The sequence below is a fragment of the Coccinella septempunctata genome, chromosome 8 (assembly GCF_907165205.1).
Source record: "Coccinella septempunctata chromosome 8, icCocSept1.1, whole genome shotgun sequence".
Taxonomy (NCBI): domain Eukaryota; kingdom Metazoa; phylum Arthropoda; class Insecta; order Coleoptera; family Coccinellidae; genus Coccinella; species Coccinella septempunctata.
In genome coordinates, this window is record NC_058196.1 from 24,501,936 (window position 1) to 24,528,081 (window position 26,146).

General features: G+C 37.4%; 1 protein-coding gene across 1 annotated transcript in view; it reads left to right on the forward strand.

Annotated features, from left to right (window-relative positions):
- The window catches only part of LOC123318212 (RNA polymerase II elongation factor Ell), a 63,056-nt gene that overhangs the window by 22,510 nt on the left and 14,400 nt on the right, over window positions 1-26,146 (forward strand). The window contains exons 2-3 of the mRNA XM_044904827.1: window positions 240-293; window positions 23,117-23,355. Of these exons, the coding sequence (XP_044760762.1) occupies window positions 240-293; window positions 23,117-23,355 (293 nt within the window). The remainder of the gene's footprint in view (window positions 1-239; window positions 294-23,116; window positions 23,356-26,146) is intronic.

A 26,146-nucleotide genomic window follows, 5' to 3' on the forward strand; every position in this document is an offset into this window, starting at 1 on the left:
GGATAAACATCTAACTATTCAGAATAATATCATTTGCAATTTGAAATGCTGTTGAAAAATACTTTCTCCAGGTTTTGCAGACTTTTTTCAGGGTAATCGTTGAAAAGTTACGACCGTTTATGGTATTGGTTGGATGGCGATCTATTGTGTCACGAAAATATGAGAAATTTTTTTTTCATTCAGTCTTACATGTCGTAATCTGTAGCTCGAACTAATGTGAATTTTTTTTTATTTTCCAGAATAAATTTAATCTTCAACAAACACCAACGATACAGTTCCTAGGAAATGAAGGGGTAAGTTGTTCAAAGCTGATTTTTTGAAATTATGACAATGATTCGCGATATTTTGGCAGCTGTCATTTTATGACAGATGACAGCTAGAAACTATGCCGTTCGTCAAAATGGTACACCAATTCATCCGAATGTTTACGATTCACTGAAAATTTTGTTGAAGCAGTTCAATTGGAGCTCGGAAAGCTCACATAATGATAACCGAAAAGCCACCCCGTCCACAACGTGGAACTGGTGCTTTTTTTTTTGTTAAATTCAAATGAAAACTGTAACTGGAGATTCATTGATTTGCTTGAATTTTCCTCGTCGTCTCGATCAGCATCCCATGATTCTTATTTTCAAGAATTATCTGCCTAAACGTCTCCAGAATTCTACCGGATGCTGTGGAACTTCCCGCTGCAGAATCGATATTCAATTAACAAGCCGGTACGTCATAGTCGAATGTGACGTCTCCCGATCCAGGGGTGGCTTCTATGAATAAACCTGGCTATCGACATGCAAACCTGCGTTAATTTTAATAGAATTTGATATTTAAACCACCCCTTTTGACATACAGAATAGGAATAGGAACGTTCATCGTTAACCAACGCTATTTCTACACGTTTTGTGATGGAATCCAAGAGGGTGGTAGGATAGAATCGAACACATTGTGCGTACAACTAGTGGATATTTATGGATGGGCGGCCCTATATTCAATCCGAGATACAACTTATTGAAAGAAAACAACTCACGAAAAAAAACCTATGTGGAACATTTCGAATGGCGGAGCTATCATTCCCCAAAGTCAAATGCGATTTTGGGAATTTTAGAGTACGGGCCTGTGAAAGGAAGTACACGACTCAGGGCTCGTATTCTTGATATCAATAGAATAGAAAGCGGATTTTTCATCTCACTTAATGACAGATGGATTGTGTATTTCCATCTCACTTTTATCTCTGTTGTTGTACTTGAAAACGTCGGATCAATGAGATCATTGGTGTGATTTATTTTTCGAATTTCCTGAATTTGCTGAAATGCAGTGGGACAGTTTGAAATCAAAATCAAATCACTCGAAAACAGCGCATTATACGAGAAAATATGAAGAATACTTTTATTTTACAAAACGTTTGAAGATTCATTAGATAGTGTCCAACTTAGTATCAAGAGTTGTGTTCCTTGAATGCTTGGTATTTTTGTGGTACGTTATAGTCATAATGAGAAAACTGGAAGATGTGGCTGATATCTTGTGTTCGAAGAAACCGTTTGTGGTTTTTCAACAGCCTGTATCTTTTGAACCGAACCGATTCGGAAAAAAATTTAAAGGAAAAAAGTGTTTCTTTTGACCTGAAGAATCTACTGTTGGAATATTTGTAAGAGTCAAAGACACACCCTGTATTTCGCCGAGCCTCAAGATCCTTTTTTGTCGTCAGATTCGGCGGATACTGGGGTCTTTGAATCCTTTAAATAAACTGTACTCTTTCCTCCACTCCGCACTGCATATTCTTCATCTCCCAAATGCACTTTCTATTTTTTTTTTCGTGACCGTCACGCTGGCTAACGTTGACGGCATTAGCGATGCATTGCAGGTGGCCGATAGAGGAGAAAGAAAGTCGTTATGTCACACGACAGTTGCAGCACGTAGCCGACTTATCTATTCTAGAGAAATATCTAATGCCGATATGCACGGTACCGTCTTGGAGACGGTGGACGATACACGAGAATAACGCCGTTGTTAATTATCTCGCAATTTTTCATCTTATCGTGTTCTCAGGCCCGGATCTACGATTTTTTCTGACCGGGGCAAATATTCATGATGGCGCCCCCCCCCCCCCCTCTAAGGTTCGTAGGAAAAATCTAATTGCATATTCGTCATCACTTTCAACCCGAGTTTTTTTCACTAGTTCGAGGTCGTATAGATTACGAATATGCAATTAGATTTTTCCTAAGATGAGTACTTTGGTAAAAAAATCACTCATATTTTTTTCCCATTGTTCCATCAAAAGATATTTTTTCTCATTGTTCCATTAAAAGTTATTCTTTTCCCAAAATACTCCCAAAAATTGCATAAATAAAAAAAAATTTAAAAGTTTGTATTTACAAGAATGTCGTTTGCAACCCGCCATCGTCTATCGTTTTTACCCGCGCTTCATGAACGAAATTATTCCGAACAAAAATTTATTTTTGTAACTACATATATCGACCCGGATCATTTTACATATTAATTCAAGGTAGATCACGAATATGCAATTAGATTTTTGGAGGATCAGTATTTTGAGGAATAAATCACTTTTAGTGCAAAATTTCGGAAATATTGGTCAACTTTGAGGAGATGTAGCAGCTAGAAAAAAGGCACTAGTCATATGCTGTTTAATTTTTTGGTGATGAATTGGTTCTTTGCAAATATAAAAATCCACACTTCATTCATCTATCTCGAACGGATCAGATTTTATGAATTTTTCCGCGAAGGTCAAAAATTTCCGATTTTCCATCGACCATAACTTGAAAAGTAATTTTTTTTAAAAATATCTGTTTGCATATTCGTGTTCTACGCCCTCGAATTAGTGTACAGAATGAATTCGGTTTGATCGGAGACCAAAAATATTCTTCAGAAAACCGCCCACTTTGTATATATTTCATTTTGTGAAAACATTTAAAAAAAACTCAATTTCGTGAAACTTTTGTATAAAACATTTTTTTGTACCTCTCTTAGTAACAAAGTTAAAGGGAGGCTCAAATTATGGTGAAAAACTCGGTATATCTATGGAAAATTTGAAAAAATTTCGATCTTACCGATTTCCACCAAAATTGGTGTTTTTACTAAGGCATAGATTACGAATATGCAAACAGAATTATGCTGAAAGGATTAGTTTTTATGTTATGGTCTATAGAAAATCGGAAATTTTGGCCCTTAGTTCCAGATGAGAAGGCGATGAGTCGGCAATTCCCCAGGCAAAGAAATTACTGCTTTTGCGACGCAGTGTAAACATATCAGATCTTTCAACCTATTTCACCCAACTGTGGCGGTCATTCGTAGATGACTGAATAATATGCAGTTAATTGATCCCTCATTGATTTTAAATATTTTAGGCATAGTGATGGTTTATCATGTTTCCATTCTACAGTTTCCATTTTAGCACTAGGAAATTAATTTTTTCCGAGAAAATCAAAAGTAAAAAAATTTCAACCTCTGGTTGATTTTGGATTTTGGCGCCCCCTTAGGCTGGCGCCCGGGGCAAGCGCCCCGCTTGCCCCCCCCTAGATCCGGGCCTGCGTGTTCTTCTTAAAAATCTGGAGACTGTTATTGCTGTTATTTAGGTCTCGAACCGGTGAAGCCGAGCAGCGTCGGCCGAGGATGGTATCTGGATGGGCGACTGCCTGAAAATTTCAAATGGAGCTTCTTGGCTCCATTGGCAATATTTTTTTATGCATGGAACTGGTCTAGGCTAACTAGATATCAATACGTCCTTGTAATAATGGGAATACTTCGCCATAATCAGTAATCACGAGATAAATCTGAAATTTGACTTCAAACCTTCGAAACTAGCACTGTTTCGGCTAACGTACCGGGTACGTGTAAATCTGTTCTTGAATTACATGTTATACCAAGAACATCGGAGATATACTATCCATAATAATAATAATGCTAGATAATTGACGGACCTTGCCAACGTTCGACTTACTACGCGAAGCTGCGTCGCTGAAACCGATCCCACACCGCGGAAAAGCCAGAATGAACGCTCTCAGATTGGCATCTATACGTCAAACTATCCGTTTACGAACCGGATTAAGGTCCGGACGTACCGCGGAAAAAACTGACGTTCACGATGCCGTTAACGGTGCGAAAACGGACGTCGATCGAGCGTGGGAAACGGGCCTCAGATCGATTCATGGATGAGCGTGACATCTAGCCGTGTCCACTACTTTATTTGGATATCTTATCCTACCGTCAGATCTGGGAAAATACGTACATACTTTACTTCAATTGAAATATTAATCAATCCCGCATTTATTCAAATACATTTTTTGTGCATTTTCCTAGAAGGCCGGAGTTATTTTTATGTCAAATAGTTGGGGAGCCCACGATGATGAATCGGGATTTACTCGAGCGTCATGGTAACAGGGTGGATAGAACCCACCACCATAATGAAATGGCTTATACATCCTGCACTCCCGCAGAAGTTTCCTAAGAACTTAAAGGCCCATTTCCATCACGGTGTAAACTCGTAAGAAGATGTATTGATATCTAGTTAGCCTAGACCAGTAAAAAAATGTTGCGTTACCATAGCAACGAACAATAACACATTAGAAGTGTCAGTGCGAAGTTTAAGGTCAAAAAAGTAAACCACAGTTTCGCGGTGAATTGAAAGAAAGGAAGATGTCCACCGAAATTGTGAAAATCGAAAAATTGGAGTAACGAGCCATCATCAAGTACCTGTATTTAAAAGGGTTAAGAGGTAAGCAGATTTACGAAGATATGCTTAATACCCTTGGTGATCAATGCCCCTCGTATGCGGCCGTGAAAAATTGGACTGCAAGCTTCAAAAGAGGTAAATTTTCCATTGAAGTTGATGACCGATCGGGAAGGTCAGTTTCTGTGTCCAGTCACCGAAAATATCGATAGAGTTCATGACACGATTTTATCAGACCGTCGAATTGGCCTAAAACGGTTATCTGAAGCACTGAATGTTTCATACGAACGCGTTCATCATATAGTTCACGTCAATTTGGGCATGAGAAAAATTGCTGCAAAATGGATCCCCAAATGTTTGATATTGACCAAAAGCGTGCAAGGGTAGAAGCATCGCTTTCGACCTGTGCTCGATTTGAAAACGATGTAGACTTCTTGAACCGAATTGTTATTATGGATGAGACTTGGGTACATTTTTACGATCCAGAAACAAAGCAACAATCGATGGAATGGCGGCATTCTGGTTCGCAAAGACCTAATAAGTGCCCTGTCCAAAAATCTGCTGGAAAAGTTGTTGTTTCAGTTTTTTGGAATTGCCATGGAGTAATCATGATTGATTATTTGGATAAGGGTAGAACAAAAACTGGAGATTACTATTCGACATTACTGACCGCTCTACGTTTATGATGCTTATTTTTCATCGAATCTGCATTCAGGACCGGACTTCATTTTCCGACACGAAACGATCAACTAGCCTGTTTATGCAACAACGGATCCGTGCAGATATCGAAAGCGCAAACTGAAAGTTACGAACAATAACTCATATACCAGTACAGAATGATTGGATGCACGATATAAAGGTTAATAGCGTTCCCCAAGGCCCTACGATGTTGGATAAGACAGCGATGTAGGAGAACGAAGGCAATTAATGAAACGGCCAGTCGTTTTACTGTCGACAACATCACAAAACCATGGTTGGCAACGAAATTTGTAGCGGGTCGAATTACCACTACCGCGCAGCGGAGTGGTTCGAGAAATCTCCATCTCTTCGGGAACGGCTGCACATCTATGTCCGCGAAAAATGGCAAACGAAAGACGAATAACCGGAGCATAAGCAGCGAATGCTGTCGACCAAAGAGCCAGATCGGAAAACCTGAAAAAAATCCGTTGGAAATTTGTGATTTTCAACGTCAGTTGATATGACTGACAGATGTGAGGTTAGCACCGATCGCAGACAGGGGTGGGAATAGTGTTTTTGGCCTCGGTTTTTATGGAATTCATTTTATTATGGTTTTTTTAAGGCAAATTGGACCGAAAAGGTGGGTCCCCTGGCTCTTAAGTATATTTAATGCTTTGAAAAACTTCAGTGTCAGGTTTCCAGGGATGGCATGGCTCATTCTGAAAGCTTAAAATGGGTATATTTTTTCATTTAGGCCGAATCGAAAAAAATGGCAAAGAGAAAAAGTGGTTCTTTCGAGCTCGAGAATCTACTGTTGAAATTTATTTTCAAGACTCCACCTGTATACATATATACAAGGTGAATCGCGTACAAATATTTTAACAGTAGATTCTTGAGGTCGAAAGAAACACTTTTTACCTATAACATTTTTTCCGAATTGGCTCTATTCAAAAGATCTATAGGGGATGTTGAAAAACTATAGAAAAATGTAATTTTTAGTTATCCGCCGAATCTAACAAAAAAGGGTCTTGAGGCTCGGCGAAATACAGGGTGAGTCTTTGACTCGTACAAATATTTCAACAGTAAATTCTTGAGGTCAAAAGAAACACTTTTTTCATTTACGATTTTTTCCGAATCGGCTCGGTTCAAAAGGTACAGACTGTTGAAAAAACATTAAAAAAAATTATTTTCAGTTCTATCTTACAAACGGTTTTATCAAATGAAATGAATTTCGGAATATAGTTTTTCATTCCTTTGATGAATCTTTTTCGAACACAAGATATCACCCACGTCTCCCAGTTTTCTCGTTATGACCATCATAACGTACCATGAAAATACCAAAAATTCAAAGAACCCAACTCTTGAAACTAAGCTATCTAATGAATATTCGAGCTATTCCTCATAATTTCTCGTATAATGCGCCATTTTTGAGTAATTTGACGTTGAAAAATTCTGTGAAATTTGAAAAATTGGGTACTTTGGCTGTATAAAACTCTGCTTGAAAGATCCAGAGAGTGATAGTGTCAAAGATTCAGCCAGTTATTCTGAAGGTTATTCAAGAATGTACTGTTAAAATATTTGTACGAGTCAACGACTCACCCTGTATACTATTAACCGAACAGCAATCGTCGGTGGATTGGATTGGATACACCAAGGCCTATGAAATTGATAAGATTTCAGAGAATCTTCTGAAAGGTGGCTCGAACAATAACTGAAAATTACTATTCGACGTTTTTGACGTCTGGTTTTGGACAATCTCAGGGGGTTCCCCCGAATAAAATCCATCACAACCATTTCCATCTGTCCATAATTTCCAGAACATCGATCTTGATCGTGTCCAACAGCCACCGGCCAATTGCAGCTCGTCGACGCATGTGAATGCACCTGAAATCGTGATTATAAAATTTAACGACGGTATCGGCGGTCGACTACCATCGATTAGCGCTCCCGCTACGACAAATTCCACCGAATTGCTCGAAATAGCTCTTTATTTTCGGCGGTTTCGGTATATTTTTAATCGCCGGAGAAATGGATGCAACAGGACAAAAGTGGATACGAACGTTACACAGGTAGATCGTCGCTGGATTGTTAGATGGAGGTGCAGAAGATAGGGGTGCATAAATTACACGTATTTTTTGAGGGCTCACCCCTTGTTGCTGCTCGTTGTTTTACCCTAATGTCATCGAACGAATGTCGTTAATTGTGAATATTGTCGGCATAATCCTACTGGTCTAAAATACTTCTGACTGCGGTTTAAAACTCCTAAAGAGATCTTTGAACGTGCGCGCCATCTATCGTCCGGTAGGCGGATGTGCTGCCTACAGATAGATACCTGTTAAATATATATACAGAGTAGATTCTTGAGGTGAAAAGAAACCCTTTTTTCCTTTACCATTTTTTTCTGAATCGGCTCAGTTTAAAAGATACAGGCTGTTGAAAAACCATAAATAAATTATAGTTTTAGTTCTATCTCACAAAGGGCTTTATCGAATGAAATGAATTTCAGAATATAGTGTTTCATGTATTTGATGAATCATTTTCGAACACAAGATATCACCCACGTCTTCCAGTTTACTCATTATGACCATTACGTACCATAAAAATACCAAAAATTCAAAGAACCAAACTGTTGGAACTAAGTTGGACGTTATCTAATGAATATTTGAACGTTTTGTAACATAAAAGTATTCTTCATATTATCTCGACAAATGAGCCGTTTAAGAGTAATTTGATGTTCAAAAATAAACATTATCTTTGAAATTTGAAAAATTGACTACTGGGCTAAATACAACTCTGTGTGAAAGATCCACAGATGTGTATTGTCACAGATTTAGCTAGTTATTCTGAAGTTAACTAGCAACTTCTCCCTCCTATCCACTCAATTTAAAGGTAGAAAATTGAGAAGAGAAAAAGCAATAAATATAACATTTTTCGAAAGTTTCTGAATAATAAATTATTAACGAGCGATTGCGGGTAGTTGATAGATGTTCTGGGGTCGGTAAAATGAAACAATAAAGCAGAAGGCGCTCAATATGCAAGTCTCTTTTCATTGTGAGTTTCTAGTTATCTCACCTCTTGTTTCATGTTGATAATAACAATAAAGTTGAAAGGTGCGGTCTCTTTGGCACGTTCAATGTTCATGAGTCTATGTAGATATATGTGACACAGGCGGCGCCACTGTCGGTGCACCCGATTGATTTAATTTATCGCATAATATTGATATAATAGCGTTGTCACGTTTTATCGTTCAAGCAACATCTTGAGCGACGATATTTATAGAATGTTTCAGTTTTACGTTACATCATTTCGGTTATCAACGTGTTACGTGTGCTTTCAGCTAGCGGAAGAAGAAACACCTGAAAGGGTATCGCGTTTCAGTCCTTTCGCCGTTAGTATCGCTTAGTATCGATTTTTTTTCAGATGATTTCAGGAAATTTTGTAGGAGCGGCATCGATGCTAAGACCAGGTTTGTCGGATCTGGGGATTTCTCCCTTTTTTTCTTCTTTTTTCTCCCGAATTGTGTGTTTCCTCCAAATCGAAAAGAAAACATGTCTCTGTGAGCGATTCAGCTACAGCACTGTGTTTTCCTTTCACTAGCATTGAATTTCTCGGTGAAGAGCGTAAAACCTCCAATTCGAGTCTTATGATTCATCCATTATTACCGTTTCCTGTTGTTCACGTTAATATGGAATATAGTCGATGGAAAAATTAATATTAATATATTTCAGATTCGGAAATTAGATCTAGGACGATTAATGTATCGATAACCTGTTTGAGTTCATCGTCTCTTTATTCTTCGGTGCTTCTGAAATTCGAAGACATTGCTGGTGTCTTGACTTACGAATAACCACATAGGATTTTCAGGTTTCAAAAATTATACAATATTTTTGATGTACCTATTTCATGATATTTTGAGTTTGAAGATATGTCATAGACATTTATTCAAAATTAAAAAAAAAAGGTTAGGAGTTCTTTTTTTTTCGAATTTGTTTTTATTTATGAATATAACCTCTTTTTCTGATATATATGTAGATATTGTATACTTATCGAATAATACAATATTAATATCGTGATATTTTTTGTACCCTGTTAATTTCAAATTCTCGAAAAATACTTGACTTTGTTGCAATTCTGCCCGAGATTCGTATTAGCTCCGTATGAAAATCATGATGTTTTTTCATCTCGGACGGTCTCTAAATCCTAGAACATCTCAATTAAAAACAACAACTAAATAATTTGTCTACGTAAATGAGTCCATAAATACATTTGTTATCAATTATCTTTGACAAAGTGCATTTTGATGACATTGCGAAGTTTCATCAGATAAACTCCTTATTGTTTGGTCAGTTTAAGTTTTGAATTCTATTAATTAGGTGTTAATTAATTATCCGTCGGTTATGAAATTTTTTTTCAGTGTGGTGGGCATTTGAAGAGGAGATGGTCTCCACGAATTAAATATCGCTTAAAACGAATTGAATCATCACTCCCTAATTGAGTGTCATTAAAATGTTCATAACCGATCACGAGACTCATCATTAGGTGCTTGAATGATACATGAAATTACTTCAATAGTTTTTCTCCGAATATCTGAAAACATGATGCAACTTCTCCACAATCGAAATTTCTATACTTTTAATATAACATTTTGATATCTTAATTTAAAGTTGATTTTCCTTGTGAAATATATTGTGGATTCTTCGTATAGGTATATTCTGTTTTGAGCAGCCTTTGCTTAGAAACAGCTCACTAAATAGGCCACATGAAAAGCAATTTTTAGTTTTTAAAGGGTTGAAATTGAAAATGCTTTCGTAAGAATCTCTTTCCTTCATTCATATTATACCAAAATTGAAAAAAAAATTTATAGCTTAATTAATTTTGAACAAATAAGGTCTCCTCTAATGTCTTGGGAAAACTACATAAAGGTTTTTGGGAAAAAAAACTATTCATCAATTGGTACGTCGATATTTTTTTATTGCCTTCTTGCTCCAATAGAATGCTGGCTCAATTTCATTTGTGTCAGTTTCTGGTTTCTGAAAAAACTGAAAATTTTCAGGTACCACCCTATCTAAGCAGGGGCTGCTCAAAACAAAATTATACACACTATTTTTCGGCGAGGAAACACCCTGTAGATGATGACATTTGACATTGGTTTCGGCAATCAAACACCTCAACTAACCGTGAAAACATCAGAACTTCATGAATGAATCGAGGGTCAATAAAATACAGACGTAAAAATCTCAAACGCACCCTCAAAGTATCCGTCCACTCCTGGTTCTAACAGCAACATTCAATATTCCCTATTTTACGCCCAAAAGACATCTCCCAGTGTTTTATTTCCACGACCGAACCACTTCAGGTCCGCAGGGGTGAGGATATATCTTCCGTGGGGTGGGGAACCCCAAGGAAAGTCTTCGCCCTCGTTATTTCAGAAAACTGGTTTCGGAAAAAACGATCACGTTTGAGGATGCCAGACGGCAACGTAAGGACTTGACGATTGGAGGGTTGAATATCCTCAGGGTTCAGGGGGGAGTTCGGGGTTGATTCTTTCGTGTTCTACAATTAATAAATGCGTTAATTGAATACTTAACTCTGTGCACAGTCTGAAATATTGGAAATTTGAAGAAGGAATGGGTATAAATTAATGAGAAATAGGTAATGGGTTGATTTTCAGCAGAATCTGAGGGACATTTTACAATAATTTATAGGTACTAGCAAATTCACCTGAGATCAAAATAGGGATCAGAATATAGCAATAATAAATTATTTTCATTCAAAAGTTTATGAGAAAATATAATAGCCAACCAAAAAAATTACGAAAAATTTCTCAATTCTTGTTAAAATTCGAATACTTAAAAAGTTGGAAAATATTATATAGATTCATTGTTTCACCCTGCTCTTTTTATATTTCAGTATCAGGAATATCGTGAAAAACTGCAATTTTTTAGTAGGCATAAAAACTGGTTTCCCCTTACTGTAGGGAATTGTTGATTACTTGAGGGGGAAAGGGTTTAGAAAATCACGTCAAAATCTTATTTCCAACTGAAAATAAACCCTCAAAAATCAATTTAATCTAATTGATAGCATCATCCTGTGTAATAAGGCTTGTTTTCTCCTTCAAAATACATGAAATAGAGAAAAGATTTTGGAACTGTGATGTTTTCAAAATTTGAATATAATTGACACCATTTTATGCGAATTGAATTTTTTCTTCTTCAATACCAAAATTTTCCATTCTCAGTTGTGACACTTGTGTGATTTTTTATACACTAAGGCGGCTCCTAATTTTTTATTAATCGAGTGTTACACATATAATTTTACCTGAATTCATTGACCTAAATTTCTAAGTGATTCTTGCGTCACTAAAACGATCGAGTCACTTTAGTGGTAATTTATTTAGTCTCCACTCAAATGGACTACTCAAGTGAAAACTGTGAAGCACTCAAATGTTCGATTAACCTGAGTGATAATTTATTTTCACTTGAGTGACACTTGGTGTTCCGAGCCATTCAAGTGATCAGTCTTACTCGTCGGATTGGAATGAATTGACGACGCTAAAATGAACCCGTAAAATTCTCGAGTCTCCAAGCATCATGGGGTGAATCGTACAGAAAGAGGGTGCGTTCCACAACGGACCGATTCAACCTCGTGTATCGTTTTTAGAGACTGTCGACCCCACGGACGTTCCGACGCCATTTTCTTCGTATAGACGCCTCTCATTCCGTCGATTCCGTTGCTTATTTATCGTGCTCCAGTGATCCGAAACCATGAACGTCCTTCGTACGTGAACTGCACCGTCGGACGGACGTGAACTGAGGCGCCTACGTCGCGACGCCGGACGCCGCGATGGCGCCGGATACCGCTGAAAAAGTGTCTTGATACAGTGGGAGATGTGGATGTATCTGTAGGAGGTCGAGGTGGAGTATTTCGAATAACGGAAGTCGAACTTCGCGAATTATGGAATACATGGGCGTCGTTTGGACTGGAGCAGGGGTTCACAACTCCATCGACTCGCCATGTATGTAGGAAGAAAAAAAATTCGATAGTTATTATTTAACTTGATCAAAATTATGTTAACTTTCACGTTTACTGATGTTTGTTTGTTTAGAGCGCCTTATTAAAAGAAAGACAAAATATAAAGTCATTGTAATGAGATGAAAATCATTAAAATGAAATAAAAGACAATGAAATAAGATAAGATGTGTTTGAACCTAGGAGGCTTTCGTAGAACGACGAGGCTGGTTTTGTTGGAACAAGGGTGGTTTATACCCATGTGCTACAGAGCGACAGGACCCAGGACCACAATTTTTTTTTCAGTAAAATAAGTAATTTTTCCGAGAAACAGTTAAAAATGAAACTGCCTGTGGAACCTTGTGTGCGTGGACAACTATATCCTGCTAGATCTTTTCAATCTCACGAGGATATGTTGAAAAATTCTAAGCCAACTATAAAACCAAACAAAATTTCAATGTCGAAATATTTTATTACTCAACATATTCTCCTCTAAATTGGATACATTTATTACAACGAACCTGCGACGTCTCTAGACATTTAAAAAAATGTTTCTTCTTGCTCTGTAAACCAGACCTCCACAGCTTTTATTACCTCCTCGTTGTAAGAAAATTTACGGCCTTTTAAACTTTTTTCAGTTGAGGAAAGAGATGATAGTCGAATAGAGCCAAATCTGGTGAATAAGGGGCTGTTCTAGTAATTCAAGCCCTAAATCGCGAATTTTTTGCATGGCAACATGAGATTTGTGTGCAGGGCCGTTGTCCTGCAAAAATAAAACACCTTTGGATAGCTTTCCGCGTCTTTTCTCTTCAATTTTTTCCTGTAGAGTGGTCAGAGTAATGTCAAATAGTAATCTTATCCAAAAAATCAATCATGATTACTCCATGGCAATTACAAAAAACTGAAGCGAGAACTTTTAAAGCAGATTTTTGGACACGAAACTTCTTAGGTCTTTGGGAATGTCGCCATTCCATCGATTGTTGCTTTGTTTCTGGATCGTAGAAATGTACCCAAGTCTCATCCATAGTAACAATTCGGATTAAGAAGTCTACATTGTTTTCAAATCGAGCACAGATCGAACGGGATGCTTCTACCCTTGCACGCTCTTGGTCAACATTCAAACATTTGGGGATCCATTTTGCAGCAATTTTTCTCATGTCCAAATTGACTTGAACTATATAATGAACGCGTTCGCATGAAATATTCAGAGCTTCAGATATACGTTTTAGCCCAATTCGACGGTCTGTTAAAATCATGTCATGAACTGCATCGATATTCTCGGGGACTGACACAGAAACTGACCTTCCCGATCGGTCATCATCTTCAACGGAAAATTTACCTCTTTTTAAGCCTGCAGTCCAATTTTTCACGGTCGCATACGAAGGACATTGATCACCAAGGTTATTAAGCATATCTTCGTAAATCTGCTTAACTCTTAACCCTTTTAAATACAGGTACTTGATGATGGCTCGATACCCAAATTTTTCGATTTTCACAATTTCGGTGGGCATCTTCTTTCTTTCAACTTATTACGTGACTCTGGTTTACTTTTTTGACATCAAACTTCACACGGACACTGCTAATGAGTTATTGTTCTTTGCGATGGTAACGCAAATTTTTTTTATGCATAGAACCGGTCTAGGCTAACTAGATATCAATACATCCTCGTAAATATAATGAAAAAAAAAAAGAACAGAAGCTTTCATTACATTAAATGGATTGAAATAATCCTTGCTCAATATCCGCTTACTCTTCTTTCTATTATACCGAGTCATAGCCTTCTTATTCTGTGCAGAATAAGAGCCGCCACTGGTTCGGGGGTTAAAGCAGCGACCCCACGCCGCTGCCAACTTTGTCACTCTCGCTGGTTGCTGAGAGGACATGAAATAATTTCAGTGAGCTTTCGAAATTTAGAATGTACGCGATCTTCTTCTTTTTTCAGTTGTGAATGTCACGTCATGTCTGAGTCGATAGCCATCGAATGATACTCGGTTCTCTGTTGTTTACCTTGTACGTCTACCGACCACAAACATCTTAAGGAGTACCTTTCACTCGATCGGAAAACGAGTAGTAAAAAGTAGAAGATCGTTCGCTTGTCTGTCGTTCCGAATCTTGGAAGATGTCGGATTTGCGCTTCTGTAAACTCCAGACGGAATGATTAATTTGTAATTTTCGGAGGTGTCGTCCGGTGATGATAATGAGTGGAGGAAAAATTGAAATTGTGGTTTTGATTGCGGTTTAGCCAATGCCGAAATCCATTGCGGCATGGCCTGGCAGAAGCGCAACAAGGAATATTATTCGAAATGATTCTAGATAATTCTTTGTCCGCATTTCTCGTGGAATATGCTCTTGTCTTGTCTTGCTGACTGCAATCAACATATACTTTGTTTTTTTTCGAATTTTGATTACTCACAGCTACGGACAAATAGGATTGTATTGAATCCACCGATTCTTCATCAATGAGTCTCTTATTTCTAGTTTCTGTAAACAAGTACGCTGAAACATTAGAGAGTTGAAGTGCGCCCAGTACGAGGCCCAGTACGTTAGCCTGAACGCTAAACATGAATTTTCAATCAGGCTCCATTCTACTACCTACATATTTGATTTCATTCAAAACTGAAAAAGTTGTTCTTTTATGTTCTAATATTGAGCCTCGACAGCTGGAGTAATATTTGTAAAATTTATGTTCTAATAATTTATACAGGGTGAGTCTTTGACTAGTACAAATATTTCAGCAGTAGATTCCTGTGGTCAAAAGAAACACTTTTTTTTTACCTTTTTCTCCGAATCGGCTCGGTTCAAAAGGTAGTGGCTGTTGAAAAACCATAAAGAAATGTTAACTTATCTTATCTCACAAACAAAATAATCGAATGAAATAAATTTCGGAATATAGGTCTTAATTTTTTTGGTTATTTTTTTTCAAACACAATATATTAACCACGTCTTCCAGTTTTCTCAATAGGACCATTACGTACCATAAAAATTCCAAAATTTCAAAGAACCCAACTCTTGAAACTGAGTTGGACGCTATATGAACGTTTTGTGAAATAAAAGTATTTTGGCTCAATACAACCCTGTTTGAATGATCCCCAGTGGCGTAGTGTAGATTTAGCTATTTATTCTGAAGGTTATTTTGGCCCAGCTCTTTATGAAAACCTAAAATGGCTCATATCTTTTATCAGGGCCGAATCGGAAGAAATGGTATAGGAAACTACTAGTCAAAGACTCACCCTTTTCCGAATTTTGATTACTCACATCTACGGACAAATAGGATTGTATTGAACCCACCGATTCTTCATCAATGAGTCTCTTATTTCTAGTTTCTGTAAACAAGTACGCTGAAACATTAGAGAGTTGAAGTGCGCCCAGTACGAGGCCCAGTACGTTAGCCTGAACGCTAAACATGAATTTTCAATCAGGCTCCATTCTACTACCTACATATTTGATTTCATTCAAAATGGAAAAAGTTGTTCTTTTATGTTCTAATATTGAGCCTCGACAGCTGGAGTAATATTTGTTAAATTTATGTTCTAATAATTTATACAGGGTGAGTCTTTGACTAGTACAAATATTTCAGCAGTAGATTCCTGTGGTCGAAAGAAACACTTTTTTTTTACCTTTTTCTCCGAATCGGCTCGGTTCAAAAGGTACTGGCTGTTGAAAAACCATAAAGAAATGTTAACTTATCTTATCTCACAAACAAAATAATCGAATGAAATAAATTTCGGAATATAGGTCTTAATTTTTTTGGTTATTTTTTTTCAAACACAATATATTAACCACGTCTTCCAGTTTTCTCAATAGGACCATTACGTACCATAAAAATTCCAAAATTTCAAAGAACCCAACTCTTGAAACTGAGTTGGACGCTATATGAACGTTTTGTGAAATAAAAGTATTTTGGTTCAATACAACCCTGTTTGAATGATCCCCAGTGGCGTAGTGTAGATTTAGCTATTTATTCTGAAGGTTATTTTGGCACAGCTCTTTATGAAAGCCTAAAATGGCTCATATCTTTTATCAGGGCCGAATCGGAAGAAATGGTATAGGAAACTACTAGTCAAAGACTCACCCTGTATACATAACAAAGATAATTTTCGACTAGGAAGTTTTTTAATCGGTTTTCTATTATCTATGAAATGGAAAAAGTACCACTTAGAAACATGAGAATAGCAGTGAAGTTTCAATCATTTCTTACTGAATGCAATCTGATAACAAAGTATTATAAAGAAATCCTTTTGATGACTCCAGAATCACTTTCCTATAAAATGTATCAACTTTCAGTTATTATGAGAAAATAGACGAATGAAATAGAGGAATGTGAATAAAGCCCTTCTGCTTTGGTGCTATTCGTTTAACGTACGTCGATGTTTGAGGTATACTTGAGACAACGCTAGTTTACGTAGTTTAACGTTAAAACTTTCCGAATGCGCATGCGCAGATGTCAATTATAACGTTTACTTTCATGGTATCACTTAAACTTTCTATTATGTCCATTACATCTATTTTTGCTGCATTTTTAAGTCGTCAGGTTTTTGTGCCGCACCCTGTATCGAATAAAATGATTGGTGAGGTGGAACCACAAGCTTATTCTTCATTAAACGAATTTCTGGCTCTTTTTCAGACTCATAGGAACACTGAAGTGGTAGGATCCACCGGGGGTTCCTGTCGTCTAAAAATACTAAAAAAACACTGCGACCATGACTTACGATACTGGTCCCCTCACCTAACCTTATCCAATAAACGTGCGGCAGGGTAGAACAGCTGTTCTCGACATCCACTGCAAGGTTACGAACACCAGGGGTATCTTTTTCAAACGTCGAGGAGGTATAGATATTGATTGCATTGTTTTGCGTATTAGGCTACATTTCAAAATTATCTTATACTGACGCTCGTGACGCGTGCCTCCTCGTGCTTATAATTGTACACGTATGCGGGCAAATCCAACAGGAAAAATTCAGGGAAATTTGGAATTAGAAAAAGTGGTCGACTAGATTTTTCTCGAAACTCGATAAAATATGGTACAATAATCGACAGTTCCTTCAAAGTCTTTGTTATGATCTATTCCTCTGAAGGGTTATAGTTTTAACCCTTAAATTATTCCCATTTTTGCCATTTTATCGAACTGTAATAAAATGCTGATATTCATCATACGGTCAGTTAGATTATGAGTCGAATTGAAATTAGGTTCAATCGGATTTACATAAAAACATAACGAACGGTATTTTGCATTCTTCTAGAAATGAGTATGAATAATGAATTATTGGTATGCTGCATATTATTCGTGTTCGATATTTTATTGAAAAAGGTTTAGCACTGATTATCACGGATAAATTAATTATTGGACGGAATTTCGTTCGACAGAAACATCAACATCTTGATAACTCTTTGCACCTATGGTATGACCACTGCTAGCTCATATTGGGAGAGGTTACGTAATTTTGACAACCGATGTCATACATACGTCATTTTGACGTTTGACAGATGGTCACCTATCACAGAGTGCGATGTGACATTAAATCGAGTCATAGAGAGTGGTGAACTGTTTTTGGCTTCGGTAAACCTCAGTTTTTACATTTTTAACACGTTGACTGTCCCATGAATCACATATGATACATAAAAATTTTCGCCAGGAGTCCATGAGTCGTATGTGATTCATTGATCCATTTGACGTTCAAGATAAATATGGTTACTTTTCATGAACGCTGCAGTTTGATCGGTTCATATGGGCTTAACGTTTTGTAGAAATATGTATTGATAACCCCAATCATAATTAATCATACGTGATTCAAGAAACGTCAGCATCAAGCCTTCCATTGGACTTGAGGATTTTGAACAAGAACACTTCCTTAAATGGCTGCAGAATTAATTTTTCATAGAATATATATTTTATCACTCAAAAGTAACCCTTCTCTTTCGATAAATGTGTTGGACGTGGGGGGTGAAAAAAAAATTAGAATGGGGACAGTCAACGTGTTAATATGAATAGAGTTGTTAATCTGTAGCAAGGCAAGAGGCAACAAATTCTTCCGAATGCAATCGTGTTTGGCGTGTTCTGGCGACCGTTGCCCGCAATTTCTGCAGTCCAATGTTTCGTCCATCGCCCCTGAAGTCTAGCCTCAATTAAATACACGTCCTAATTAATATTCTTTCACTTCATGGTTATCCCGAGAGGTTCGCCCTAAAGTGATTACTGCCCGTAAAAACAAACATGAGGTATCCTTGGAGCAGAACGTGAACGCTTTGATCGGAGTAAAAGTATAAGTGGATCATAATTTCAGCGTTATTGTATATGCGGTAAGCTGTCAGAGGAGCAAATATTACTGTTTATACTAGTGCGGTTAAGTGCGTTTCACCCCATTGTTTTGATAGAGTGGAGTTTGAATAACTCCTGAGATACCTTGTCGGAAAATCTGTTTCCCCAAAGGGAAACGTTGGATTCACCCATAATCCCTATTCAATCACAGAACATTTAGTATGATGAATGCGCCTTGTAGAAACTTAATATTAATTGTGTAAATGCTCAGCTCAAATGCTCCACTGATGTACTGAAAAGGATTACCTACATGTTTACCAATTTCCTAACCTACCCATCTTATCAGTCGATTTACGAAATGAATAGAACAATAACCGTATTTCTTATCTGCCTGGAATATACTGCATCACAAAAGTTAGGTTAGTTATAATTTTGCTACTGGAACTTTGATTTGAAACCTGAAAATTTATTTTTTTCAATAATGACTAGGAGTAAACTTAGTGGGAATGGAGCCAATAGGGCTAGTATGATCGACGAGAGACGCAATCAGAGGGATGTTGCTAATTTCTTACAAGTTACAGTGTTAGAACAACTTACGGATTTCCTACAAGAGCTTTGGATGCTCATCAACCACCTCCACATACACTTCAAAAACTCGGACGGCTTTCACCTCAACTCTGGAGAGAAATTAATAAGGGCTACTTCAACCATCTGATCGAAAGTATGCAAAGGCAGTGGATGCATCGGTTATTTTCTAGAATACCATACTATTTACTTACCTCACCTATTCTTCAATTTTTTTAAATGAACTGATTTTGTGGTATAAATACTAAAATTGAATTTTCACCAGAAACCATCCATTAATCACAATGGTCAAGAGATAGATTAGTTATTAAAATTTGGAATTCCCATATTCAAAAAAATTTGGAAACTCTTGAAACACATATTTCAGAAATATCTGAAATATTTCAGAAATACTTGAAATATTTCAGAAATACTTGAAATATTTCAGATATTTTTGAAATATTCCAGATATTTCTGAAATATTCCAGATATTTCTTAAATATTTCAGATATTTCTGAAATATTCCAGATATTTCTGAAATATTCCAGATATTTCTTTAATATTTCAGATATTTCTGAAATATTTCAGATATTTCTGAAATATTTCTAGTATTTCTGAAATATTCCAAATATTTCAGACATTTCCGAAATATTTCCTATATTTCTGAATTATTTTCGATATTTCTAAAATCTCGGGTTTCCAAGAAATTCCCATATTACGAGTATATCCTAGAAATTGTTCACGTATTTTCGAACTGAAAATCCCCTCGTGATCTAGTTTAAATTTCAATTTATCGCTTATTTGATATCCATACTTGAATGGCCGATCTGTTGCCTTATTGGTCCTCCAAAAAGGTGAACCTACCGATCTACTCAAATGGCAAATCTGTTTGATCTACGAAGGGAATATGTTACTTTTTTTATATAAGTATCGTATAAACCTCATCAATTATTTTCTCGGTTACTTATATCTGCTGATTCGAGCCGGAATCAGGTGTCCCAATTCGGGCACCTTTCGGTATCGCCGATTCTCAATTGTCGATTATGCACTCCGACCAAGATTCCTGACGTTATAAATTTAACTTTCACATTCTCGGCCGATGCGGAAGCGGCTCGGACATTGCGTCCGTAAAAATGAGCCGTTTAGAAGAAACGAAACTTTCTAACGTTCGGTTTTTGTGGAATACGTGAGCGCGGTCTCGTTTCTTCGGTCAGCTCGTCATTCTGCTGGTAAGATCGGAGAGTAGACGGATGTTGGCTTCTCTGCGGTAGGGCTATTCGGACGCTGTAAAGTCCTCGCGAAATTCGGGGGTTGCCTATAGATCTACGACGATTTTTTGGGAGATACACGTGTCAAGTTAACCTTCGAAAAATTCCCAAAAATGTGGGGTCAATTGAAAGAACGTCAAGGCCAAACGGTTGCGCCGAGATGGATGAAATTCTCAGATTTATCACTAGAAGAGTTGCTCTTTCAGGATATGTATCACATTTCTATCTACGGTTACTTTTATTGAGAGATAAACGACTCGAAAGCTGACCTCCGAAAAATCCTGAAAAATATGGGTTCAGTTAAAAATTCGTCAAGACCGAACGGTTGCGCCGAGATGGATAAAATTCTCAGATTTGTTACTTGAAGCGTTGCTCTTTCAGAATATGTATCACATTTCCTTCTACGGTTACTTTTATTGAGAGATAAACGACTCGAAAGCTAACCTTCGAAAAATCCTGAAAAAGATGGGGTTCAGTTAAAAATTCGTCAAGACCGAACGGTTACGTCGAGATGGATGAAATTCTCAGATTTATTACTAGAAGAGTTGCTCTTTCCGAATCTGTATCACACTTCCATCTACGGTTACTTTTATAGAGAGATAAACGACTCGAAAGTTACCTTCGAAAAATCCAAAAAAAGATGGGTTTAGTAAGTTCAGTTAAAAATTCGTCAAGACCGAACGGTTGCGCCGAGATGGATGAAATTTAGCGATTTATTACTAAAAGAGTTGCTCTTTTAGAATATATATCACATTCGGATCTGCAATGATTTTTTTGCGAGATACACGTGTCGAACTTCAAATATAAAATTATGCCCCCCTCGAATCACTCCTGGAACAGCCACTGGGGGCTCCACTTGTCGGTTCATTATCGCCGCCACCTTGTTTCACGCGACCGATGAAGCAAGCGGTTTAGCCACGCTCGTAACGCGTAGAAATCCACCGGGTCAAGTCGCAATAACGACCTTCCCATCACATACGCACCATTGGAGCGCTAAAGGAAACATCGGTGAAGCAGGAGGCTCAACATGGGCCCGCGAAGGTGCGGATAAGCGATTAACAGCCCCACTCGGGACGCGGTTATGGCTATCGCAAAGCTGCTGATCAATCACGCCAAAGTTGCGCTAATTGCTGGCAACAGGTCGAACTTTCAATTCGCTACAGGTATCTGGGGCGGCTGGCAACGGTGGAACGAAGGGTGATTCGTGGGAGTAGAGCCAAAAAGATCGTCATTTTTCTCTTCTCATGATGGGTTTTCTCCACCAACATCTAAAAACAAGACCATCAACTAAGAAACCATTGAGTACAACACAATTAATTGAATAATTCCATATCATGAACAGGTTAAGTCCCTCATATACTTTACTGAGACATTCAAATGGATCATTCACGTATATGCATGAAGTAATATCGATTTAAGTAAGGCCTTCGACTCGGTAAATAGGAGAGCGCTTGGAGTACCCGAAAAATTCTTGGCAATGTGTAAAAGCCTCCATACCAATAACACCGCTAGAATACAGCATAATGGCTCTACAACCGACCATTTCTTAACCAACTCTAAAATAAAACAAGGCTGCGTGTTAGGGCCTTTACTTTACAATATTTTCGCCATCTCTGTTTCGATAATTGTTAACATGAGTGCCTGTAAGAGTTGTTGGAATAAGATTCAGATTTGACGACCTCAATCTGAAGACCAAGACAGCTGTTTACAAAGCAGTGGTCCTCCCAACGCTCCTTTACGGAAGCAAAAGCTGGACTCCCTACAGGCGACATATCCAACAGCTCGAACAAACGCAACAACTTCATCTAAGACAAATTATGCACATCAGATGGTTCCACAAAGTTTCAAATGCAGAAGTCTTGCAGCGCGCGAGTTGTATAATAATTGAGGCTTAAGTAACAAGGGCCCGACTCAGATGGAGCGGCCACATTCTGAGAATGCAAGACACAAGACTCCCCAAAATAGCTCTGTATGGCGAATTTACAGAGGGAGCTCGGAAACCATGAGGCCAGTATAAGCGGTTTAAGGATATACTGCATCAATCCCTAAAATCAGTTAATGCCAATCATAACTGGGAACAACTAGCGTTTGACAGATAACAGTGGAGGTCTTTGGTCCACAGTTATAATAGAGACTCGAAAAGAATACAGCGGCTGTCAGATCTAGTTGGTGACCATCCATTTTGGAAGGATCTGTAGGTCACGGTTGGGTCTGTTCAGTCACAGGAGGGCACACAGTCGCAAGTAGCCCTAAGAAATTATAAGTTTGATCGCACTGATAGTTTCGTTTTTCATTCTTTTTGTAGATTTATCCTCGGTAACGGGATACAGCAATGAATGAACATGTAATAATATACAAGGTGTTGCTAAAGTGGAGGTACAATCGATGAGGGGAGATTTCTCAAGTAGTTTGAAGAAAACACGTTTAGTTTTCGATATACAGGGTGTTAATGTTTGAGTTTATGGATTGGTATCAAAACAAGTTGTGAAAACATATTCATTATTAGAAAAACCGAGTCTGCACCGGTCTGTAGGGACTTACCCTTTTCTTACTAATTTTATTTATCGAAGAAGCACTCAGAATCGACAATTTATAAGTCTGTTTGAAGTGATTTTCGATATTATTTGTTATAGACCTGGGTATTCATCTATATTTTTTTTTCAGCTACTGGAGTTCCCGTCTGCCAATTCCTCGACTTCTTTCTCCTTCTCCATGTCCTCGACGCAGGATATGGAGGGTCCGGGAGGGAGTTTCGAGTGCATCACACAGAACGGCCCCCCGCGCGGCCCCCTGGAGCTGCTCAATTCCATCCCCAACAAAATACGCATCCACGCCAACGACGACATTTACGCAGCTACAAAACAACGGATGACTGTGGCCGAGGAAACACACAAGAATAAATGGTGAGTGAAAATGCTCCAACACGATATCTAATCTTTACAAAACTGTAAAAAAAAAGAAAACTACCATTATTCAAAGTTTTAACAGAAATACTATTTCATCTAGAAATAGTATATATAACCATGGTTTCGTTCTCATTTGACATCGTCTGAGCAACACAACTCATACCTCGACAACAATTTAACGAACTCATTCGATGTCAGTAGTCGGTATGGTCATCTGTCAAAAACCAGCACAGATTCAATTCACTTTCCTAATAAATAACTGTAAATCTCAGAGAAATTGCTCTCGAATTAATATTTTAACCAGTCTAAGGGCCTTAGCAACACATTTGAAACACAGATGGCGCTCTCATCATTTTAGTCGCTTCGTTTTCCATCTTTCTAGTCTGTAATCTTTGCATGACATGAATGATCTGCAAGAAGACGAGATCCAGTTGTGATTGTTAGTTTTATTTTTTTTTAATGATGTTTATGTTTTATTTGTTCTTAATTAGGAATGAGTAGGTCTGCGCATTTTGTTTCAATGGCTGTTAGAATGGCTCTGATCCAAACCTCTACCAAAAATTTCCTGCGATGAAATATTTTATTGAATATAAATCTACTATTTCTCTGAAAAAAATGTATTCGTGTATAGTAAACTAATGAACTCTTCCTCCATATCTCTGTCGCTAAGAGAATATAAAACTTTTTATTACTCCATTCGATGCAATAATAACAATAATCAATATCGACCATTTAATGTATCAGTAGTTTATTTTATTACAAGTTTCAAATGAATTTATGACATCTCCAACAAGACTGCAGCAATGTACCTACGTTATTATTACTCGTATATTTAGTGTTGCCACCAGATAAGATGAAATTCATAAATCATTACTTTTTTCCGTAGTCTCGCTGATTATGTTCGGTCCGATGGTCCTCCAATAATAAATAACCTGTTCTGGTCTAATGGTGGGTTTCGAAACGTTGAATTTCCCCTGGGTTTCATCAACAACCTTTAAATCCGACATTATAATTGTAACCTTGATATTTCAGTCGATATGAAATGAATCGAACGATTTCGATATATGCTGTACGACTGATCTGATGTTACGTTATTTTCTCTCTGCGGCTCTTTTGAAAATCGGTGGGGACTGCTAAAATAAACATACAATTTTGTCATCGTCACTAAAGGTTGCTCGAAATATGAAAAATAAAATAATGAGGTTCTATTTAAAAATCGGAATACAGTGAATAAAAAAACTTTTTATATTATACATATGCAAAACAATGCTTGATATGTGCACCAAAACCAGGCCCGGATCTAGGGGGGGGCAAGCGGGGCGCTTGCCCCGGGCGCCAGCTTAAGGGGGCGCCAAAATCAACCAGAGGTTAAAATGTTTTTACTTTTGGTTTCCCGGTGCTAAATGGAAAACTGTAGAATGGAAACATGATAAACCATCACTATGCCTAAAATCTTTAAAATCAATGAGGCTCAACTAACTGCATATTATTCAGACATCTACGAATGACCGCCACACTTGGGTGAAATAGGTTGAAAGATCTGATAAGTATGTTTACACTGCGTCGCAAGCAGTAATTTCTTTGCCTGGGGAATTACCGACTCATCGCCTTCTCATCTGGAACTAAGGGCCAAAATTTACGATTTTCTATAGACCATAACTTAAAAACTAATCCTTTCAGCATAATTCTGTTTGCATATTCGTAAATTCTATGCCTTAGTTAAAACACCAATTTTGGTGGAAATCGGTAAGATCGAAATTTTTTCAAATTTTTCATAGATGAACCGAGTTTTTCACCATAATTTGAGCCCCCCTTTAACTTTGTTACAAAGAGAGGTACAAAAAAATGTTTTATACAAATGTTTCACGAAATTGAGTTTTTCAAAATGTTTTCACAAAATGAAATGTATACAGAGTGGGCGATTTTCTGAAGAATATTTTTGGTCTCCAATCAGAACCGAATTCATTCTGTACACTAATTCGAGGGCGTAGAACACGAACATGCAAACAGATATTTTAAAAAAAAATTATTTTTCAAGTTATGGTCGATGGAAAATCGGAAATTTAGGACCTTTGGAAAAATTCATAAAATCTGAACCGTTCTAGATAGATGAATGAAGTGTGGTTTTTTATATTTGCAAAGAACCAATTCATCACCAAAAAAACAGCATATGACTAGTGCCTTTTTTCTAGCTGCTACAGCTCCTCAAAGTTGACCAATATTTCCGAAATTTTGCACTAAAAGTAATTTATTCCTCAAAATACTGATCCTCCAAAAATCTAATTGCATATTCGTGATCTACCTTGAATTAATATGTGAAATGATCCGGGTCGATATATGTAGCTAAAAAAATAAATTTTTGTTCCGAATAATTTCGTTCATGAAGCGCGGGTAAAAACGATAGACGAGGGCGGGTTGCAAACGACATTCTTGTAAATACAAACTTTTTTATTTTTTTTATTTATGCAATTTTTGGGAGTATTTTGGGAAAAGATTAACTTTTAATGGAACAATGAGAAAAAATATCTTTTGATGGAACAATGGGAAAAAAATATGAGTGATTTTTTTTCCCAAAGTACTCATCTTAGGAAAAATCTAATTGCATATTCGTAATCTATACGACCTCGAACTAGTGAAAAAAAATAACTCGGGTTGAAAGCGATGACGAATATGCAATTAGATTTTTCCTACGAACCTTAGAAGGGGGGGGGGGGGGGGCGCCATCATGAATTTTTGCCCCGGTTAGAAAAAATCGTAGATCCGGGCCTGACCAAAACTGTTGAAATAT